At 45.3% G+C, this 20,522-nt stretch overlaps 1 protein-coding gene across 1 annotated transcript in view; it reads left to right on the top strand.

Moving 5' to 3' along the window:
- adamts10 (ADAM metallopeptidase with thrombospondin type 1 motif, 10) overlaps positions 1–14,207 on the top strand; it is a 42,682-nt gene extending 28,475 nt beyond the window's left edge. Inside the window, exons 18-25 of the mRNA XM_039002469.1 lie at positions 5,479–5,559; positions 5,681–5,844; positions 5,943–6,069; positions 6,950–7,079; positions 7,263–7,467; positions 7,712–7,888; positions 11,701–11,875; positions 11,973–14,207. Coding sequence (XP_038858397.1) covers positions 5,479–5,559; positions 5,681–5,844; positions 5,943–6,069; positions 6,950–7,079; positions 7,263–7,467; positions 7,712–7,888; positions 11,701–11,875; positions 11,973–12,082 — 1,169 coding nt within the window. The 3' untranslated portion in view covers positions 12,083–14,207. The remainder of the gene's footprint in view (positions 1–5,478; positions 5,560–5,680; positions 5,845–5,942; positions 6,070–6,949; positions 7,080–7,262; positions 7,468–7,711; positions 7,889–11,700; positions 11,876–11,972) is intronic.
- Positions 14,208–20,522: the final 6,315 nt, after the last annotated feature.

Genomic DNA, 20,522 nt, shown 5'->3' with positions numbered 1-20,522 from the left:
ATACAGAGCAGGAATCTATTCACCACAATACTGCTAGGAAGGAATCTTAACCCCGTTCTTTGATGCTTACTGCACAATGATGGTCTCTACAGTTAGGGTGGTAGTGGGCCCCTCTCTCAGGCCAGGCAGGCGTGGACAGACAGACACTGGGGGGACTGCTCTGTTCCAAGACTTGGCAACAGGACACGTCTCTCTCTTTAAAAGACCCTGATTGCTGCGTTTCTCTGTCCTCAAACTCTCTGCTCCCTCCAACACCACTTATAGAACAGGCCAATAGCACATACCTCTCAATTAGACTTGGGAATAAAAATGAAAAACACAAATAAAATGTCAAAGAAGAAAGGGCCTGTGTTTTGGACCAGGGAGCTCTAGCAACGTTCTGAGAATGAGATTTAGTTAAGTTCGAGACATCCATCGAGAGAGATTATGCAACCAAATTGTTTTATGGAAATTCAAACAATGTGTGCATGCATTTGAATTCTGACATGAGCTAAATATGTGTTGGACTACTGCCTTGCAATGTGAGTTAGGGGACATCAGACATTTTGAAAGTAATGTATAATTATCTGTTCACATGCGAGCTTTCTAGTTGCATGATCTGCATACTGTACCAGTTAATCATATAGAGTTACTGTAACGATTGTCTTCCTCTTCTGATGAGGAATATGAAAGATCGGACCAAAACGCAGTGTGGTAAGTGTCCATGTTACTTTAATAGAACAGAACACGAAAATACAAAAATAACAAAGTGAAATAACAACGAATATCGAAACAGTCCTGAATGGTGAAACAAACACAAAACAGGAAACAACTACCCACCAACATAGGTGGGAACAGGCTACCTAAGTATGGTTCTCAATCAGAGACAACGATTGACAGCTGCCTCTGATTGGGAACCATACCAGGCCAAACACAGAAATACAAAACATAGAGCAAAACATAGAATGCCCACCCCAACTCACACCCTGACCAAACCAAAATAGAGACATAAAAAAGGAACTAAGGTCAGAACGTGACAGTCCCCCCCCCCGGTCTCTGGCCGCAAAACCTGAACCTATAGGGGAGGGTCTGGGTGGGCATTTCACTGCGGTGGCGGCTCTGGTGCGGGACGTAGACCCCACTCCACCTTAGTCTTGGCCCACTTATGTGGCGCTTCTGGAGTGGCGACCCTCGCCGCCGACCCCGGACTGGGGACCCTTACAGCGTGCCCCGAATAAGACGGAGACTCTGGCAGCTCCGGACAGGCGGGAGACTCTGGCAGCTCCGGACAGGCGGGAGACTCTGGCAGCGCCGGACAGGCGGGAGACTCTGGCAGCGCCGGACAGGCGGGACAACCTGGAGGGAGGAGACGGAGAGACAGCCTGGTGCGTGGGGCTGCCACAGGATGGACCGGGCTGTGGGGGAGCACTGGAGATCTGGTGCATACCACTCGCACCTCTCCCTTAGGCTCAATGCCCACATTCGCCCGACACGGGCGGAGCGCAGGAATCGGGTGCACTGCACCCTCCCAGCGCCCCGGAGACACAGCACACAGAGCCGGCGCAGGATACCCTGGGCCGAAACGGCGTACCGGAGACCAAACGCGCTGAGCCGGCACAGTACGCCCTGGCTGGATGCCCACTCTCGCATGGCACTTGCGGGGGGCTGGCCTATAGCGCTCCGGGCTATGAGCGAGTACTGGCGACACTGTGCGCTTGACCGCATAACACGGTGCCTGACCAGTACTGCGCTTCTTCCGGTAAGCACGGGGAGTTGGCTCAGGTCTACGCCAATCTCCCCGTGTGCCCCCCCCAATTTTTTGGGGGGGGCTGCCTCTTGTGCCTGTTGCGCTGCCTTACCTCATATCGCCGCCGCTCAGCTTTAGCTGCCTCCAGTTCTTCTTTGGGGCGGCGATATTCCCCAGCCTGTGCCCAGGGTCCCTTGCCGTCCAATATCTCCTCCCATGTCCATTTCTCCAGATCGCGCTGCTCCTTGTTACCACGCTGCTTGGTCCGTTTGTGGTGGGTAGTTCTGTAACGATTGTCTTCCTCTTCTGATGAGGAATATGAAAGATGGGACCAAAACGCAGCGTGGTAAGTGTCCATGTTTAGTTGCCTGTGAGCACTACGTTGGCTTCACGTTTCGTTTGTTATTTTGTTAGTTTGTTAAGTGTTCTTCGTTGAATTAAAATATGTATTCCAATCGCGCTGCACCTTGGTCCACTCCTTTAAACGGTCGTGACAGTTACTGGTGAATATCTTGCCCTGCCAACCTCTCTCCATCCTGTAGGTGCATAATGACCTTTCTATTTCAGTACCTATTTCAGTCTAAACACTTTGGCCCTGATTAATGGTTTGTTATTAATTCTGTGGAAACATGTCAGGGGAAAACTGATACAGCCCAGCCAGGCTTACAGATGACGCCAGGCACAAGAATTAGCCATCACCATCTCCAAGAAAACCAAGCCGTTGTCGAGGGCTTGTGGTAGGCTCAGCCTATAGACACTCCAGAGGTCTCGGTTCTATCATTCCATCATAGTGACAGTTGGAAGGCTTGTGGTCCTCTGTCCTATTAGAGAGCCGTGGGTAATGTCTCCCTGCAGGTACATGATACTGCACTAACCCTAATGCCTAACGTCACCCTGCAGGTACATGATACTGCACTAACCCTAATGCCTAACGTCACCCTGCAGGTACATGATACTGCACTAACCCTAATGCCTAACGTCACCCTGCAGGTACATGATACTGCACTAACCCTAATGCCTAACGTCACCCTGCAGGTACTTGATACTGCACTAACCCTAATGCCTAACGTCACCCTGCAGGTACATGATACTGCACTAACCCTAATGCCTAACGTCACCCTGCAGGTACTTGATACTGCACTAACCCTAATGCCTAACGTCACCCTGCAGGTACATGATACTGCACTAACCCTAATGCCTAACGTCACCCTGCAGGTACATGATACTGCACTAACCCTAATGCCTAACGTCACCCTGCAGGTACATGATACTGCACTAACCCTAATGCCTAACGTCACCCTGCAGGTACTTGATACTGCACTAACCCTAATGCCTAACGTCACCCTGCAGGTACATGATACTGCACTAACCCTAATGCCTAACGTCACCCTGCAGGTACTTGATACTGCACTAACCCTAATGCCTAACGTCACCCTGCAGGTACATGATACTGCACTAACCCTAATGCCTAACGTCACCCTGCAGGTACATGATACTGCACTAACCTTAATGCCTAACGTCACCCTGCAGGTACATGATACTGCACTAACCCTAATGCCTAACGTCACCCTGCAGGTACATGATACTGCACTAACCCTAATGCCTAACGTCACCCTGCAGGTACTTGATACTGCACTAACCCTAATGCCTAACGTCACCCTGCAGGTACTTGATACTGCACTAACCCTAATGCCTAACGTCACCCTGCAGGTACATGATACTGCACTAACCCTAATGCCTAACGTCACCCTGCAGGTACTTGATACTGCACTAACCCTAATGCCTAACGTCACCCTGCAGGTACATGATACTGCACTAACCCTAATGCCTTCTCAACACTAGGCTATCGTGTGATTATGTGGGCTTTAAAGCATAGTCAAACTCCGAATACCCACTATTGATCAATATTAACCATGGATAAGTTTCCTTAGATCCCTGAACCAGTTTCCTTAGGTTCTACCTACCACCGGTGAGATTCATTATTATAGGAAAATAGTTCTGCCAAATTGAACCCCTACATTTTGTGGATGAGGAGGTTTTACCATTAAGGCTCGGCTGGAAAATCCCTCAGAGATTTTTAAATAAGGTCTCTTACTTTTTTTGTGGCCAGAGGGAAGTCTTGAGTCCAAGCCGAGCGAAACAGTTCAAAAAGTCAGGTCGCTCTCATCCGGGTCACAGCACCAAATGTTGTGGAAAATTCCATCCAAAGATTAAGGCAGAGACTATTTAATGATATTATAGAAAACCATTTAATACAAGCAGCTGCAGGGGAGATCCACCTCTGATTTCACAAGGAAGAACTCAATGAATAAATATTTACATGTCCACCTTTATATAGTGGGAGGTGATCATACTATCATATTGTTTACACAACAGTTCTTTCAACACAGCAACAGTTCCAGAACAGTTACCCTGTGTCAGGGTGCAGACATACCAGGAGTCTATGGAAGGCATAACATCACAGTCCAACACTGAACATATCCCTTGAGAAGTTACAACAGCTCACTCCAAATTCTACCACCACAATATGGAGACCTTGGGCTTCCTTTTCCACTGGCGAGGAAGGCTGTGGGCGAGGAAGGCTGTGGGCGAGGAAGGCTGTGGGCGAGGAAGGCTGTGGGCGAGGAAGGCTGTGGGCGAGGAAGGAGTGTGTGGGGTTTCTCTTGTGCCTGTTTGGGGGCACGTGGCAGGCAGTTTTATGTGTGGGTTGCAGGAGTGGTATGCCTGCAAAGCCGGACAGGTTTATTCTAAGCCCTCTCCATCCACCCCTTTACCTCCCCCTTCTGCAACCCTCAGAGTGGACACACCCTCCTGGGGTGGCCGCAGCTCGGTGGCTGGGACCACACTGGCTGGCTCAGCAACAGCCTTAGCCTGGGCCTACACTCTGGCTCCTGGCTGATTTATGAGCCACAGAGCAGTCATGTCTACAGGGTTTTTTATGTCTCTGAGGTACAGACCAATCCTCACTCCCAAGAGGGTTTAAATGGGGTTTGTTGTCATTCACTAACCAAGCAGTACAGCAGATGGGCTGGTGTTTTGAGCATGTTGTTCTATCTAGAGATTCACACCTAAGAGTGACGATGGTGCCATTTTCTCTCCTGCCTCTGCAACCTTACTACTCCCATCTGAGGTCTGAGACGCTCTCTCATCTATCTTTCTAGGTTCTCGCTTTTTCTCCTCTCTTCATCTGTCGAGTCTATCCTCTCTCTCTCTCTTTCATTCTTTTTGTCTGTCTGTCTGTCTGTCCAGTCTGTAACTTTGGTTGTGGTGGAGGGTTACTCAGGGGTTGAGGGCCAGGGGTTTATTGCTCTTTGGCTCTCTCTTTACCGCATAGGCCCCTGATTGTTAATAGAAAAACCTCTCCATCTCCAGCTGCCAGGAACCGCAAGTACAGAGCCGGGTTACTGAATTTACTCACTACACTGACTGCTGCACCAGTGAAGGGTCAAAAGTCAAGCCTCTCCTTTCCTCAGCGGTCGCACTATTGGAATGGATTATTAAATAATTTCTTTTTTTTTGTGAGACTGAAGTTATTTACAGGGCTGTGGTGGCTGGCTGGACAGCACAGCCTGGCTTCAAACATGGTTACTGAACGCTGCCCAGGAATTTGGTTGGAATCCGAAGGCTCTGTTTATTCCATTGAAGTCCCACAGAGTAAAACACTATTTATACATCCTTCTCCCTCCAGTATGTCAGTGAATAAAACCTCCACATTGCCTTTCTCTTCTTTCTGTGTGTGTGTGTGATCCCAGGTTATGAAGAGGTGGTCAGAATCCCCAAAGGATCTACCTTCATTCATATTCAGGAGCTCAACGTCTCCCTCAACTACCTAGGTGAGAGTTCATGTCTCTTCTGTGTCACACAATGTGTTATTCTGTCATGCTGGATTCTATAGTGTGCATTCACACTCACTGAAATTAAAATGTAAGTGCATCGGCACATTTTTTGCTCTAGTGCTGAAGAGTAAAGGGGACCAGTACTTCATCAATGGGAAGCTGACCATCGACACCCCTCGTAGGTTCGACATCGCAGGGACCACCTTCCACTACCGCCGACCCACTGATGAGCCTGAGACCCTGGAGGCCCTGGGGCCCACCAACATGACCCTCATCGTCATGGTAATGGCCTAGCTGTGTGTGTTATTGTGTGTGTAAAGGTAATTATTCTATGGAATACCATACGTGACATACGTGTGTATGTGTTGGTGTGTGTGTAGGTGCTGGTGAGGGACGAGAACCCAGGGATCCACTACCGCTTCAACCCTCCAGTCAACAGAGACCCTCTGACTGGATACGCCTGGCACTACACATCCTGGTCCCGCTGCTCCGCACTCTGCGCTGGGGGTACCACCACTACTGGCTCTATAACTCTGTACTGTACTCTTCTCTGGCTCTATCATTGCTCATTGATTGATTGATTGATTGATATTATTTGATTCAGAAATGCACACAGAGCCTTTTATTCATGCAGTTGCCTTTTATCCCATGTTCATTTCATATTATTGAGGCTAAAAATAGCATCATGGTCGTCATGACACACCCATTGTCTTTACTAATGATCCATTTATCTGCTGGGCAGGGCTGGGTTCTCTATATAGACAGTCTATTGACCTCTCTCGTAAACTCACTGACTCACTCAGGCACGTACATGCACAGTGCATACCCTCACTTTCTCAACGGCTTTCTCATATTCCCTCTCTCACACACACAAACACACGCTGGTACATAAAAAACTCACAGTGCATATCCCCTGTTGGCTTGAGAGTTTTCCTAACGTAACACTGACCCTGGGGAAACATGGGAATGGAATGTTTATGAACAGAGGTACTGTGGGGTTGGTGAAACTGCAGGAGTTCGTGCCGAAGCCAACTTTGAAGTTACACACACTCTTTCTGTTGCGGGTAAATGATCCAAAGTAACTAGCTTGATATAAACTCATTTACTTTGCTTATAAGCACATTTCCTTGACCCTAATGTCAGCAGAACAAGCGAGAGGAGAAGTGCTTGTACAAGTTCTACACTTTTACGTCATTTAGCAGATGCTCTTATCTAGTAGAGGGCATACATTTTCGTACTGGTCCACTGTGGGATTTGAACCCACAACCTTGGCGTTGCAAGCACCGTGCTCTACCAACTGAGCCACACAGTGTGAGCTGCATCAGATGAATGATCAAAGGAGTTGTCGCTGTTTTATAATGTGTTTTTCTCTCCCTCTCTCTGTCAGGTGGTCAGATCCAGCAGGTAGTGTGTAAGAAGCAAGCTGATCACTCCGTGGTCTACAACCACTTCTGTGACAAGAAGAGCAAACCCAAAGACAAGAAGCGAGGCTGCAACTCTGAGCCATGCTCCCCAAGGTGAGTGTCAATGTATCTGTCCCACTGCCTGTGTGGAGCTCCTCTGATTGGGCCCTTATGACTATATATGCAGAATAAGTTTTTACCTATCATGTGTGTATGTGTGTATGCACATGTGTATGGGAGTGTGAGAGTATGAGATCCTGCTAAACTAAGCCCTGTCTGTCTGTGTGTCTCCAACAGCTGGGGGTCTGGGGAGTGGTCTGAGTGTAGTCGTAGCTGTAACGGGGGCCTGAGGACCAGAGAGGTGCTGTGTAAGAGGAAGATCTCTCCTACAGAGGAGAAGGTGCAGGACGACGGCGCCTGTACCCTCCCACGACCACCCCTCACTGAACCCTGCAACAACCACACCTGCCCCCCAGAGTGGCTGGCCCTGAACTGGTCAGAGGTACACCCAAAATACCCCAATAAGCCCATCCAACTTTTTTTAAACTAACAAGCAGAATCTAGAGAGTTCTAGAAATAGAGAGAAGGTGCTTACCTCGATACTTTCTGTACCTATGCAACATTTCTGTGTGTAACCAATGCCACCTGCTGGTTGGATTATGTACTGGTCTCTGGTGTGCTCTGGGGCTATAGAGGCTGGAGCTCTGATTTGAATAATCTCTCCCTCATCCCTCTCTCTCCCCCAGTGTAATCCCAGCTGTGGTCCAGGGTTCAGGCACCGTGTCCTTCTGTGTAAGAGGGGGGAAAGTGGAGACACACTGCCAGAGTCCCAGTGTCCCAAGTATGGGCGTCCCACCACCAGGGTGCGCTGTAACCTGCAGCGCTGCCCACCCCCCATGTGGGTCACAGGGCCCTGGGGAGAGGTAAGGGGTTAACATGGGCTCTGCTCTGTATTGAACTCTGCTCTCATTCAACTAGACCTCCTACAGGTGTAGGATATTAATTTGACCAGTTTTGTCTCAGGGGTAAAATAATCCTTTAGCAGCAGGATTTAGTTATAAAAGAGTAATAATTTCTAACAGGAACTTAGTTTTGATAGACTACAGTAGGCTATAGTTTAGGTGTAGCCTGAGGCTGCATTTCGGATACACTTGTATGTCATAGTGGAGACCAATATCTATCTTGTGTTATTAATCTACAGATGAAGTCAGAAGTTTACATACACCTTAGCCAAATACATTTAAACTCAGTTTTTTCACAATTCCTGACATTTAATCCAAGTAAAAATTCCCTGTTTTAGGATCACCACTTTATTTTAAGAATGTGAAATGTCAGAATAATAGTAGAGAGAATGATTCATTTCAGCTTTTATTTCCTTCATCACATTCCCAGTGGGTCAGAGGTTTACATACACTCAATTAGTATTTAGTAGCATTGCCTTTAAAATGGTTTAACTTGGGTCAAACATTTCGGGTAGCCTTCCACAAGCTTCCCACAATAAATTGAGTGAATTTTTGGCCCATTCCTTCTGAGAGAGCTGGTGTAACTGAGTCAGGTTTGTAGGCCTCCTTGCTCGCACATGCTTTTTCAGTTCTGCCCACAAATTTTCTATAGGATTGAGGTCAGGGCTTTATGATGGCCACTCCAATACCTTGACATTGTTGTCCTGATGCCATTTTGCCACAACTTTGGAAGTATGCTTGGGGTCACTGTCCATTTGGAAGACCCATTTGCGACCAAGCTTTAACTTCCTGACTGATGTCTTGAGATGTTGGTTCAATATATCCACAATGTTCCTCCTTCATGATGCCATCTATTTTGTGAAGTCTCCTAGTCTCTCCTGCAGCAAAGCACCTCCACAACATGATGCTGCCACCCCCGTGCTTCACGGGTGGGATGGTGTTCTTTGGCTTGCAAGCCTCCCCCTTTTTCCTCCAAACATAATGATGGTCATTATGGCCAAACAGTTCTATTTTTGTTTCATCACACCAGAGGACATTTCTCCAAAAAGTACGACCTTTTGTCCCCATGTGCAGTTGCAAACCGTAGTCTGGCTTTTTTTATGGCGGTTTTGGAGCAGTGGCTTCTTCCTTGCTGAGCGGCCTTTCAGGTTATGTCGATATAGGACTCGTTTTACTTTGGATATAGATTATTTTGTACCTGTTTCCTCCAGCATCTTCACAAGGTCCTTTGCTGTTGTTCTGGGATTGATTTGCTTTTTTCGCACCAAAGTATGTTCATCTCTAGGAGACAGAACGTGTCTCCTTCCTGAGCGGTATGACGGCTGCGTGGTCCCATGGTGTTTATACTTGCATACTATTGTTTGTACAGATGAACATGGTACCTTCAGGCGTTTGGAAATTGCTCCCAAGTATGAACCAGACTTGTGGAGGTCTACAAATTTCTTTCTGAGGTCTTGGCTGATTTCTTTAGATTTTCCCATGATGTCAAGCAAGGAGGCACTGAGTTTGAAGGTAGGCTTTGAAATACATCCACCTCCAATTGACTGAAATTATGTCAATTAGCCTATCAGAAGCTTCTAAAGCCATGACATAATTTTGGGGAATTTTCCAAGCTGTTTACAGGCACAGTCAACTTAGTCTATGTAAACTTCTGACCCACTGGAATTGTGATACAGCGAATTATAAGTGAAATAATCTGTCTGTAAACAATTGTTGGAAAAATGACTTGTGTCATGCACAAAGTAGATGACCTAACCGACTTGCCAAAACTATAATTTGTTAACAAGATATTTGTGGAGTGGTTGAAAAACTAGTTTTAATGACTCCAACCTAAGTGTATGTAAACTTCCGACTTCAACTGTATATAAAGCAACGGTTGTTGATGTGTATGGCTGCATTTCAGATAAAAAATGTAACATTTGGATGTCGCAGTAGTAGGACCGACTGTAGTAGGAAATGTATTCTGTCTGGTGCTTTAACGTTTCAGCGAGCGAGAGAGAAAGATAACTGTGGATTCGGCTATTTCAGACACACCTGTTGCTGACAGGTGTAGAAAATTGAGCACACAGCCATGCAATCTCCATAGACAGACATTGGCAGTAGAGTGGCCTTACCGAAGAGGTCAGTGACATTCAAAGTGGCGCCGTCATAGGATGCTACCTTTTCAACAAGTCAGTTCGTCAAATTTCTGCACTGCTAGAGCTGCCTGGTCAACTGTAAGTGCTGTTATTGTGAAGTGGGAACGTCTATGAGCAACAACGGGTCAGCCACAAAGTGGTAGGCCACACAAGCTCACAGATTGGGACCGCCGAGTGCTGAAGCGCGCAGTGCATAAACATTGTCTGTCCTCGGTTGCAACACTCACTACCGAGTTCCAAACTTCCTTTTGAAAGCAACGTCAGCACAATAATTGTTTGTCGGGAGCTTCATGAAATGGGTTTCCATGGCCAAGCAGCCACACACAAGCCTAAGATCACCATGCGCAATGCCAAGCGTCGGTTGGAGTGGTGTAAAGCTCGCCACTATTGGACTCTGGAGCAGTAGAAACACGTTCTCTGGAGTGATGATTCACGATTCACCATCTGGTAGTCCGACTGGACGAATCTGGATTTGGCGGATGCCAGGAGAATGCTACCAGCCCGAATGCATAGTGCCAACTGTAAAGTTTGGTGGAGGAGGAATAATGGTCTGGGGCTGTTTTTCATGGTTCGGGCTAGGCCCCTTAGTTCCAGTGAAGAGAAATCTTAACGCTACAGCATACAATTACATTCTAGACGGTTCTGTGCTTCCAACTTTGTGGCAACAGTTTGGAAAATGCCCTTTCCTGTTTCAGCATGACAATGCCCCTGTGCACAAAGCGAGGTTCATACGAAAATGATTTGTTGAGATTGGTGTGGACGAACTTGACTGGCCTGCACAGAGCCCTGACCTCAACCGCATTGAACACCTTTGGATGAATTGCAACGCCGACTGCGACCCAGGCCTAATTGCCAACATCAGTGCCCGACCTCACTAACGCTCTTGTTGCTGAATGGAAGCAAGTCCCTGCAGCAATGTTCCAACATCTAGTGGAAAGCCTTCCCAGAAGAGTGGAGGCTGATATAATGCCCATGATTTTGGAATGAGATGTTCGACATGCAGGTGTCCACATACTTTTGGTCATGTAGTGTATGTAGGTCCTTGACTGATTGATGTATTGAAGTGAAGAGGAAATACTAGACAATGTTAATCTTTCCTGTTTAGATTTGTATAGTAGGCCTCCTGAGTGGCGCAGTGGTCTAAGGCACTGCATCACAGTGCTAGCTGTGCCACTAGAGATCCTGGTTCGCGACCGGGAGATCCATGGGGCGACGCACAGTTGGCCCAGCGTCATCCGGGTTAGGGGAGGGTTTGGACGGCAGGGACGTACTTGTTCCATCACGTGGTGGGCCGAGTGCAATGCACGCTGACACGGTCGCCAGGTGTACCGTGTTTTCTCCGACACGTTGGTGTGGCTGGGTTAAGCAGGCATTATGTCAAGAAGCAGTGTGGCTTGGCTGGGTTGTGTTTCGGGGGATGCATGGCTCTCGACCTTCGCCTCTCCCGAGTCTATACGGGAGTTGCAGTGATGGGACAAGACTGTAACTACCAATTGGATACTGTGAAATTGGGGAGAAAAAGGGGTAATAAATAAATAAATTAATAATACATTTATGAAGTGCTCTATTGTCTGTCTTTACTATGTCCTCCTAGTTTTGTGACCCGTCTCTCTCTCTCTCTCTGTTCTATGTCAGTGCTCAGCCAATTGTGGTCTGGGTCAGGAGATGCGCTCTGTGCAGTGTCTTGTACATAACGGCCAGCCGTCCAATGAGTGCCCAGACCTCCTGCGCCCGGCAGCCATGCAGCAGTGCAAGAGCAAATGTGACCTCAGCAGCCTACCCATGGACATCCCTGAGGGTGACCCTGAAGGTCAAAGTTCAACTCTGTATTAATTACCTTCTCAGTATATTTTCCTGCCAGCTTAATATCCATTTAAGATGTTTTTATATATATTTTTCCCTTCCAGAGTGTAAAGATGTGAACACAGTGGCGTACTGCCCCCTAGTGCTCAGGTTTAAGTTCTGCAGCCGCCCCTACTTCAGACAGATGTGCTGTAAGACCTGCCAAGGACACTGACCCCTGATCTAGAGTGAGAACCAGACCCATACTCAGTCATCCCCAGCGGGACCAGACCAGACCGCCTGAGCTGAACATTCCACAGGGGGAGGGACTGACAAGCCATCGCACCGCAGAGCAGCCTCTCTGACATCAGGGGAGGGTGAGAGAGAGAACTGTGCTTTTATCCCCCACTCTGAAATTGCCCTAACTGATACCAGCTGTGGGGGCACTGCTGTGAAGACCAGATGGGCTGCTGGGATACCTCTGTTTCTATGTCCTTATATCCTTATTAGTGTTTGGTGCTACTACCATTGCCATGCTGGCCACAGGACTGGCCAAAGTACTCTGTTCAGCTTAGTTACGTTTCTCTGTTGTTTATTAAGTGGCCCAATCTTACCCTGAGACACTGTCCATACGGACCTTTACTTGTATATTTACAGACGTTGTTCTATGTGTACACAATCTACACTGTACAAATGAAATTTACCTGATACTTTATCACTTACCAAATGTAAATGTTAATATTAGTTATCTGGTGGCTGTTGTCAACTCACGTGGTCTTCTATGTTATCTTGTCAATGCTTTGTCTCAGAACTAAATCTTTATGAATTCTTTTTAATATTATGCTTTTTGAAAAGGGTTTGATTTGCACAAAGTATGGCTAGTCATAAGGATACTGTATGTTTAGTTATTTGGGACTTGTCTCGACGACTCTACTTAACACTAAGGTTCTCCATCCACGGTCCGGTCTATGCTCATAACCGTTTACTCACCACTGTCTTGTCATTTTATGGGACCCAGCAAGGGCTGGTCAATGGTCAGTTCAGTTCACATCTAGCAGCTGACCTCAACACATCTCTCATACTGTAGCCCTTACTGTACACATTTAGATACAGGCAAACGTATCGTGGCCTTACTGTACACATTTAGATACAGGCAAACGTATCGTGGCCTTACTGTACACATTTAGATACAGGCAAACGTATCGTGGCCTTACTGTACACATTTAGATACAGGCAAACGTATCGTGGCCTTACTGTACACATTTAGATACAGGCAAACGTATCGTGGCCTTACTGTACACATTTAGATACAGGCAAACGTACCGTGGCCTTACTGTACACATTTAGATACAGGCAAACGTATCGTGGCCTTACTGTACACATTTAGATACAGGCAAACGTATCGTGGCCTTACTGTACACATTTAGATACAGGCAAACGTATCGTGGCCTTACTGTACACATTTAGATACAGGCAAACGTACCGTGGCCTCATCAATGTGAAAAATGCTACATGGTTCTCTGTACTAGTCACGTATACAGTGAGTGGAAAAGTGTCCATCACTGAGTGAACCACTTCCAACAACCGATTCGATCGGAACAGAGACCCTCACATGTCCTCTGGTCTTAAGTGGTCCTTCTGTCTGATAGCATGGCCCTGCTGCGCCTTTAATGGTCAACCAGTTAACTTCGGTTTTTAATATGCTGCATGTACAGTGAAGGCCTTTTTACACATCCATCCATGTATTGAGCTCACACCCAGAACCAGCCCTTGCAGTATGTCCGCTCTGGTTTCTATTGGAGTAACTAGGTTGTTATTACTCTCCTGATGGTGCTTTGGAATGGTGCTATTTCTTAGCTAATTATTGTCGTTATTTGTTGTCATTCTGTTGAACATAAAGTGTTTTTTGTTGAGGTTGGTGCTAAAGAAATAGTGCTTTATCAGTTTGTGAGAAGAGGAGGAGTTAACCCTTTATTTCCTTACCTACAGTAACTCAGTATGGGACAGACCCATAAGTTACCAAACATTCAGTCTCTTATCAAACTGGGTGTCAGCACACTGACTGATACTTTACTATCTCACAAAAACCATAACAAAACTGTTTAATAAAACATACCGTCTTATTTGACTGTCTAAATATGTAAGCTACATTTTCTATTTTCTATTTTGAACCATCTGTGTCTATGGTCACGGGGTGACCTCAGAGGCAAACCATTTTATCAAATGTTAGGGACAATGTTGTTTTCAGATGCTTATTGTTACAGATATGTACTGTGTTTTAATTACTACAGAATTATTCCTCCGTTCCCCATGTACAACCATTGAAATGAACATATTAAAGTGAATAAATATGGCGCATTGTTAATAAATGCATTGTGTGCTTTACCCTCTCTCCCTCTGGAAACCCCTGGCCCAGACAGAAAGCTAGATCATCAAATGATCATCCATCTGTTTCTATATCTCATAGATGTAATGGAAAATAATGACGCTAGTGTTTCCTCAGTGAGGTTGTGATATGTCTGCTTTAGGCTCTTCCTGATTGGGGGAAAAATGCAGATGGTTACTGAGGCCTGGCATGAGTCATCCTCACCACTGACATGTTACGTTTCAGGCCCTGCATCAACTTGGGGCCTTCCTGGGTATGCTGATGTTCACCCAGAATGAGGAGGCTATTGAAGACAAGGAGCCCCACATCTCTCAGCAGTATACTCTGTACTCATGATTACACTGTGCTGATCCGAGGCCCACTGCACTTGCAGTAACACTGTGAATCTCTACTTGTCAGTGAAGAGCCTAGTTTTATTTAACCTTTTTTATCAGGAGTCATACTGAGAACAAGGTCTCTTTTACAGATGAGCACTGAATTACCTAAATGACAGAAAATACACACATCAAAATACAAAACGCAAGCCGAAAGAAAAACAGTCATGAAAAACAAACACATTCATCAGTAATAGGGTCCTCAATCAGCTTTCTGAATTTGCTTAGAGGAACCAAATTTAAGAACAGTTTGTTCCACAAATAAGGTGAAAGAAAACTAAAAGCTGATTTACCTAACTCAGGAGAGACCAAATTATTTTCCAGAGTTAGCCATCCCTGAGACCGGTTGTGGTAATGCGTACAGTACCAGTCAAAAGTTTGGGCACACCTACTCATTCAAGGGTTTTTCTTTATTTTTACTATTTTCTACATTGTAGAATAATAGTGAAGACATCAAATCTATGAAATAACACATATGGAATCATGTAGTAACCAAACATTTTTTTAAACAAAATATATTTATACTTGAGATTCTTCAAAGTAGACACCATTTGCCTTGACAGCTTTGCACATTCTTGCCATACCAGGCAGTGACGCAACCAGTCAGGATGCCCACGATGGTGCAGCTGTAGAACTTTTTGAGGATCTGAGGACCCATGCCAAATATTTTCCCTCTCCTGAGGGGGAATAGGTTTTGTCATGCCCTCTTCATGACTGTATTGGTGTGCTTGGGCCATGTTAGTTTGTTGGTGATGTGGACACCAAGGAACTTGAAGCTCTCAACCTGCTCCACTACAGCCCCGTCGATGAGAATGGGGGTGTGCTCGGTCCTCTTTTTCCTGTAGTCCACAATAATCTCCTTTGTCTTGATAACGTTGAGGGAGAGGTTGTTGTCCTGGCACTTCACTGCCAGGTCTCTGACCTCCTCCCTATAGGCTGTCTCGTCGTTGTCGGTGATCAGGCCTACCACTGTTGTGTCATCGGCAAACTTAATGATGGTGTTGGAGTCGTGCCTGGCCGTGCAGTCATGAGTGAATAGGGAGTACAGGAGGGGACTGAGCACGCGCCCCTGAGATGCCCCTGTGTTGAGGATCAGCATGGCGGATGTGTTGTTACATATCTTTACCTCCTGGGGACGGACCATCAGGAAGTCCAGGATCCAGTTGCAGAGGGAGGTGTTTAGTCCCAGGGTCCTTAGCTTATTGATGAGCTTTGAGGGCACCATGGTGTTGAACGCTGAGCTGTAGTCAATGAATAGCATTCTCACATAGGTGTTCCTTTTGTCCAGGTGGGAAAGGGCAGTGTGGAGTGCAATAGAGATTGCATCATCTGTGGATCTGTTGGGGCGATATGCAAATTTGAGTGGGTCTAGGGTTTCTGGGATAATGCTGTTGATGTGAGCCATGACCAGCCTTTCAAAGCACTTCATGGCTACAGACGTGTGTGCTACGGGTCGGTAGTCATTTAGGCAGGTTACCTTAGTGTTCTTGGGCACAGGCACTATGATGGTCTGCTTAAAACATGTTGGTATTACAGACTCGGACAGGGAGAGGTTGAAAATGTCAGTGAAGACACTTGCCAGTTGGTCAGCTGATGCTCGCAGTACATGTCCTGGTAATCCTTCTGGCCCTGTGGCCTTGTGAATGTTGACCTGTTTAAAGGTCTTACTCACATCGGCAGTGGAGAGCGTGATCGCACAGTCTTCCGGAACAGCTGGTGCTCTCGTGCATGTTTCAGTGTTATTTGCCTCGAAGCGATTATAGAAGTAGTTTAGTTTGTCTGGTAGGCTCTTGTCACTGGGCAGCTCTCGGTCTGGCTTCCCTTTGTAGTCTGTAATGGTTTGTAAGCCCTGACACATCCGACGAGCGTCAGAGCCGGTGTAGTACGATTCGATCTTTGTCCTGTATTGAAGCTTTGCCTGTTTGATGGTTCATCGCAGGGCATAGCCGGATTTCTTATAAGCTTCCGGGTTAGAGTCCTGCTCCTTGAAAGCGGCAGCTCTAGCCTTTAGCTCAGTGTGGATGTTGCCTGTAATCCATGGCTTCTGGTAGAGGTATGTACATACGGTCACTGTGGAGATGACTTCATCGATGCACTTATTGATGAAGCTGTCGTGTCTTTGCTATCGTTAAATTGAAGACTTATAGTTTTATCAAAGATTCCTGTAATTAGGGATTACGCGATCACTTGAGTAATAACGTAACTAATTAACTATGAATTCGAGGGCACCAGGGAAAGTTATTAGATTACAAAGTTAAAATTTCCCAATATAACCTTTCAGATATTTTCATATCTGATCAATAGTCTTCTGATTAATGATTTATTTATTTTTACCTCACGTTAGTCTCATTCCAAACGTCGTAAATTGTTGATTATCTGCACGAACCCAGTCTTCACTATGAGTCATCCATACATCAATTGTCTTAAATCATTTATTTATTACTAACTAATTAATTCACAGAAATGCATAAACAAACAAACAAACTTTAAAAGGGTTACATGAAATGACGGGAGAAATAGGCCCTAGGGGGCTAAACCGGCATGGCAGCTTGTTAGACAAAGGAAAAATTGGCGTTCGACCAAGAAGTCACTACAGAGTTCATAATTATAACAATTGACATGCTAATCCTTTACACATGAACGCTCACTCATTCGGGAACAATTGCAATCAATATATATATATTTACGCTCATTGTGTGTCGTCTTGATCGTTGGAGAGAAGTTTGTTTTGTTGGAGTTCCTTCTGTCGTAGTTATTGTGGATTGTTCAGAGTGACATTCGTTGTAGAATGCTTGTTTCGGCAGTTGTCTTTCTTCACGTTCAATGATACCGAATTCCTAGCTGCAGACTAGTAGTCAATATCAAAACTTGTTATTTTTCGTATAAGAGTTTTAACCACGTGGTATGGTTAAAGATTCAGCAATGTTACATTAACCTTCGTTCTCCCCATGGAGGATAAACATGGTCTAATGGTAATTTCTAATGGTAGAGTTGGCTTTTATTCAGATAGCAGAGAGGGGCTGTCCCATGGTCTCTGAACCAACTGGCTCAGGGCGGTCCTTGGATTTAGTTCAAATACAACAGGGATTTGTATTTTCCTTCATTAAACAGTTCAAAATCATATTACACAATTATACAAACAGTATCATACTCACTCATTCATTTTATACAACAAACAGATGTAAACCTCATATCTGAGGTTATTATATAAACAGCGGTATGGTAATGTAGTCCCACAGTCTCACATGAGTTTCCCACGTGGTGACAAATGGACATGTTAATAGCTGGACTCCCCACCGATCTTTTATACTTTTGCAGGAATATGAAATATGTTCGTACCTCAAGTTCTGTGAGGTGGAAGAGAATTCCTTTGTCCTGAAAGTTTACCCTCTCTCTTAATACTGTTTGGCCATGAGGAGATTCTCAGGAATTTACGACCTCTCTGTGACCACAGCATGGGTTGAAGAGGCAGGGAAAGGCAGGGAGAGGGGGTGGTGAGGTTTGCAATACCCAAGCAGGCGACGTCATGACAAAGCCAATGACTGATGTGGTATACTCCCCAATGCCATCGGAGGAATCCCGGAACATATTCCAGTCTGTGCTAGAAAACAGTCCTGTAGTTGAGCATCTGCTTCATCTGACCACTTTTTTTTATTGATCTAGTCACTGGTGCTTCCTGCTTTAATTTGTGCTTGTGAATCAGGAGGATAGAATTATGGTCAGATTTGCCAAATGGAGGGTGAGGGAGAGCTTTGTATGTGTGTCTGTGTGGGGAGTAAAGGTGGTCCAGAGTTTTTTTCCTCTGGTTGCACATTTAACATGTTGATAGAAATTTGGTAAAATGGATTTAAGTTTCCTGCATTAAAGTCCCCGGCCACTAGGAGCGCCGCCTCTAGGTGAACATTTTCCTGTTTGCTTATGGCGGAATACAGCTCATTCAATGCTGCTAATACAGCTACGAAAAATACAGATGAAAACTCTCTAGTGTGGTCTACAGCTTATCATGAGATAATCTACCTCAGGCGAGCAATAGCTCAAGACTTCCTTAGATATCGTGCACCAGCTGTTATTAACAAAAATACATAGTCCTCCGCCCCTTGTCTTACCAGACGCCGCTGTTCTATCCTGCCGCTACAGCGTATAACCAGTATGTTAATAGTGTCGTCGTTCAGCCACGACTCCGTGAAGCATAAGATATTACAGTTTTGAATGTCCCATTGACAGTTTAATCTTGCGCATAGGTCATTGATTTTATTCTCCAAAGATTGCACGTTTGCTAGCAGAGTGGAAGGAAGTGGGGGTTTATTCGATTGCCTATGAATTCTCAGAAGGCAGCCCGCCCTCTGGCCCCTTTTTCTCCGCCTCCTCTTCATGCAAATCACGGGGATCTGGGCTTGTTCCCGAGAAAGCAGTATATCGTTCGCGTCGGGCTCATCAGACTTGTTAAAGGAAAAAAAAGATTCTGCCAGTCCGTGGTGAGTAATCACAGTCCTGATGTCCAGAAGTTATTTTCGGTCATACGATACGGTAGCGGCAACATTATGTACAAAATAAGTAAAAAAATAAGTTACAAACAATGCAAATAAACAAACAAAAAAACACAATCGGTTGAGGACACGTAAAACGTCTGCCTTCTTCTCCGGCGCCATTCTACGAACAGTTCCTTCGACCTCATGGCTTGATTTTTGCTCTGACATGCACTGTCAACTGTGGGACCTTATATAGACAGGTGTGTGCCTTTCCAAATCATGTCCAATCAATTGAATGTACCACAGGTGGACTCCAAGTCGTAGAAACATCTCAAGGATGATCAATGGAAACAGGATGCACCTGATCTCAATTTCGAGGCTCATAGCAAAGGGTCTGAATACTTATGTAAATAAGGTATTTCTGTATTTCTATTTCAAAAAAACTGTTTTCGGTTTGTCATTATGGAGTATTGTGTGTAGATTGACAAGGATTTTTTTTATTTAATACATTTTTGAGTGAGGCTGTAACGTAACAAAATGTGTAAAAAGTGAAGGGGTCTTAATACTTTCTGAATGAGCTGTACTTAGTTCTACCTGCATTCAATACTAATTTCAGGTCAATAATTTTTTTTGTAATACAATGAAGGCAGACTGTAGTTCATATAGAGGGCAACAGTATCATCGGCATACAATTGCAGGTTACAATTCTATTGTTAATGTAAACAGTAAAAAGTCCCCGAATCAACCCTTGCGGGACTCCTTTCGTAAAATATCCAGAATACCTGTTTTAACACCATCAGGAGATAGACATTGAGTTCTATCTGTCAAGTAATTTTTAAACCAGTTACATGCAGCCTGGTCTAAGCCAATTGAGGAAATTCTCTGAATTAGCAGTGAGTGATCAACAGTTTCGAGAACCTTTGGCAGGTCAATGAAGAGGGCAGCACAATGTTGTCTTTTATCCATACAGTTAACCACATAATTTATAGCTAGGGATTCAGCAGAGATAGTGCTATGACCTGGTCTAAACCCCGACTGATGTAAATTTAGGATACATTTCAAAGATAAGAAAGATCTTAGCTGAGAATTAATCAAGGATTCTAATATTTTAGCTAGGCAGAAAGTTTAGAAATAGAGCGATAATTATTTAGGTCACAAGGGTCACCGGCTGTGTGAAGGGGGAGTACATGGGCCGCCATCCAAACCTTGGCGATAGTACCAGATATAATCATCAGGTAAAAAATATGGGTTAATGATTCAGCAATCAGGGGGGCAGAGAGCTGCAGCAAAAATGGATCAAGCATATCAGCCCCATTGGATTTTTTTTTACATCAATCTTAAGCAAGGCATCTAGCACCACAGATAGTAAATTGTTAACATGAAAACAAAGATTCACTAGAAGTTGACAGTTAACCGGCGATTCAGCTAGAGGCGAACAGAGGGAAG

Source organism: Salvelinus namaycush, chromosome 10 (genome assembly GCF_016432855.1).
Source record: "Salvelinus namaycush isolate Seneca chromosome 10, SaNama_1.0, whole genome shotgun sequence".
In the NCBI taxonomy this organism is placed as follows: domain Eukaryota; kingdom Metazoa; phylum Chordata; class Actinopteri; order Salmoniformes; family Salmonidae; genus Salvelinus; species Salvelinus namaycush.
This window is presented reverse-complemented; position numbering and strand designations above follow the sequence as displayed.